Genomic DNA, 2,264 nt, shown 5'->3' on the forward strand with positions numbered 1-2,264 from the left:
TTACGAGATCCATCTTCTTCGTGGGATCAAAACAGTTTCCACAATCTACATCTTATTGATGTTCTTCAACCCATCCCAATATTTGTCGAATTTCTGATACATCTCCTTTGCCTTTACTTTTAGCTGATGATCTCTGCTCTTCATCAAATCCATAAGGTTAGCCGCTATGGTTACAATTTCCCCATAGCACTTGTAAGCATTGAGAGAGGTTGAGGCAAAAACAACTAGAGTTGAGTTGTAGAAGATGACTAAGAACCGGCTTAACCTTTCAATTGCTTTCCAATCAGTGAACTAAGGAGGAACTTCCATCTCCATAAAGTAATAGTTGTACAGCTTATCCTCTTGCTCTATTTTGTCAGAAGCAACTCTGAACTTCATAGTTGTGATTAACATCAGATAAGTGGAGTTCCACCTAGTACTCACATCCAACGACAAGCTTCCCCTAGTCAGTTTACCAGCGTCTACTTTCTGCTCAAATGATGATAGCCTGTTACCCGAAGCTCGAACGTAGACCACAGCATTACGGACAGCATTGACACTCTAATCTGCATCATCCATTCCATCCTTCACGATGAGGTTGATGATATGTGCACTACATCTCAAATGCATCATCTCACCATCTAAAACTAATGCTTCTTCAGACACCAGTGAGAATTCACTTTGAAATTTTTGCAATGCAGATGAATTGGGCGTTCCATTGCCGACTGTCACACAGAATACCTTCTGTATACCCCAGTCAGCTAAGCAATCTAACAAAACCTTCAAAATTGTATCTCCTTTGTGATCACTGACGTGTTTGAACCCAATGATAAGTTTCTTCAATCGCCAACACGGATCAATGTAATGGGCAATCACAACCATGTAGCTAGCACCTGAGATCAAAAATAAAAACACATAAGAAAGGAAACTACTTGCTTACGGATCAAACTAAACACATAAGATAAGGAAAAAATTTGCTTACGAGTTACTTGAGCCACCCAAATGTTAGTGAAACCCTTTGCTTATTTTCTTTAAACCACTTCTTCATAACATCTTTCCTCTGCAGATACATCTTAACAATGCCTCTTGTTGAAGTCCTTCTTGAAACTAGTTTGCCTAGTTCCATCTACAGTTACAAAATTCAAAGTTAGATACAAAACTTAAATATAGAATTAACTAATATATAACTGACCTTGTCACATAAGTGTTTCCAACCAACACCTTCAATGAAACTCAATGGTAGCTCTGCTATCACCATCATCTCATTTGTTGCTTCTCTGAATGTAGATTCACTTATCTTTCTAGACTTCAGTTTTCCTTCTTCAGTGATGCCAGGCTGAGTAAAGCTTTGACCCTTTGAAAACAACCTGAAGTGTTTGCATATGCTAAGATGCTTCATCAAGTTGAATGTGCCCGATCTTGTAGCACAGGAAAATGTCTTGTTGCAGTAGTGACATATACATTTGTCACGATTCTCCTTTGTTCTTGTGAAATGTCCCCAAATCTTAGACCTTGGAGGAAGATACCTAGGCGCTTTTTGTGTCTGGAACGTTGCTCCACTAGCTTCAGGTGATTCTTTACGTTTGCCTCTACTGTTCGGAGTCAGATACTCTTGTTCTTCTTCGCCTTCGAAGTCGTTGTTATTGTCAGAAACAACGTTTGGCGTTGAAGATGAATCCATCTGAAATAAAAATGAAGAGTAACAAGTTATATTCAAGCGCAAAAATACTAACAAACATTCATATTCATAACAAAGTATTACAATCATCACATAAGACAAACATTCAATCTCATGTATAGTTCATCAGAATTCAAACCCAAACATTCAATCTCATTCATAATTCATCTATATAAATCCGGCTGTGGGAACCGAAATTCGCATTGTCGATTTCCGTTTAAATAAGGAAAGTAGGAGAACCCTAATTTCCCAGAGGTCCCGGATATCTGCTAACACCACACGCTAAGCAATAAGAACACGAGGTAACAACGATAAAGTATATGAAATCGTAAAAAGAGAGCAAAATGAGTTTTATTCCCAATTCGCGTATGAGCGTTACAACAAGGTAGAAGCCTCGGCTATGAGAGCTGTCGGCGAGATTCCTAGTTCTAACAACCTAAGACTGTAAAACCTAGTTGAGTCGCAGCTCGAAATAACAAAAAACGAAAAGTTGCCTAATTGCTCTAAGTGATAAGTTTGCTCTGAAAAAGTTCCCCCATCATGCCTCTCGCCTAGGACTCCTTATATACTGGCTCCTAGGTCGGTTTACGCTTTTCCTCTTCTGCCC

The 2,264-nt window shown here is 39.0% G+C and overlaps 1 protein-coding gene across 1 annotated transcript; it reads right to left on the reverse strand.

Annotated features, from left to right (window-relative positions):
* Nucleotides 1-291: 291 nt before the first annotated feature.
* Nucleotides 292-1,818, reverse strand: LOC106302452. The gene is made up of 6 exons (XM_013738961.1): nt 1,762-1,818; nt 1,172-1,660; nt 969-1,105; nt 920-927; nt 721-872; nt 292-540 (listed from the first exon to the last, which is right to left on the reverse strand). Exons 1-6 carry the CDS (start codon nt 1,816-1,818, stop codon nt 292-294), a joined length of 1,092 nt encoding a protein of 363 aa, XP_013594415.1.
* Nucleotides 1,819-2,264: the final 446 nt, after the last annotated feature.

The sequence above is a fragment of the Brassica oleracea genome, chromosome C7 (genome assembly GCF_000695525.1).
Source record: "Brassica oleracea var. oleracea cultivar TO1000 chromosome C7, BOL, whole genome shotgun sequence".
Lineage (NCBI taxonomy): Eukaryota > Viridiplantae > Streptophyta > Magnoliopsida > Brassicales > Brassicaceae > Brassica > Brassica oleracea.

What these genes read in the sequence shown, in the direction of transcription:
- LOC106302452 (XM_013738961.1), bottom strand. Translation starts at nt 1,818, where the DNA reads ATGAATGAGATTGAATGTTTGGGTTTGAATTCTGATGAACTATACATG. An exon ending in AACTATACATGAGATTGAAT is followed by an intron (nt 1,661 to 1,761) that starts GTTTGTCTTATG and finishes TTTTTATTTCAG; the next exon opens with ATGGATTCATCTTCAACGCC. An exon ending in GGAAACACTTATGTGACAAG is followed by an intron (nt 1,106 to 1,171) that starts GTCAGTTATATA and finishes TTGTAACTGTAG; the next exon opens with ATGGAACTAGGCAAACTAGT.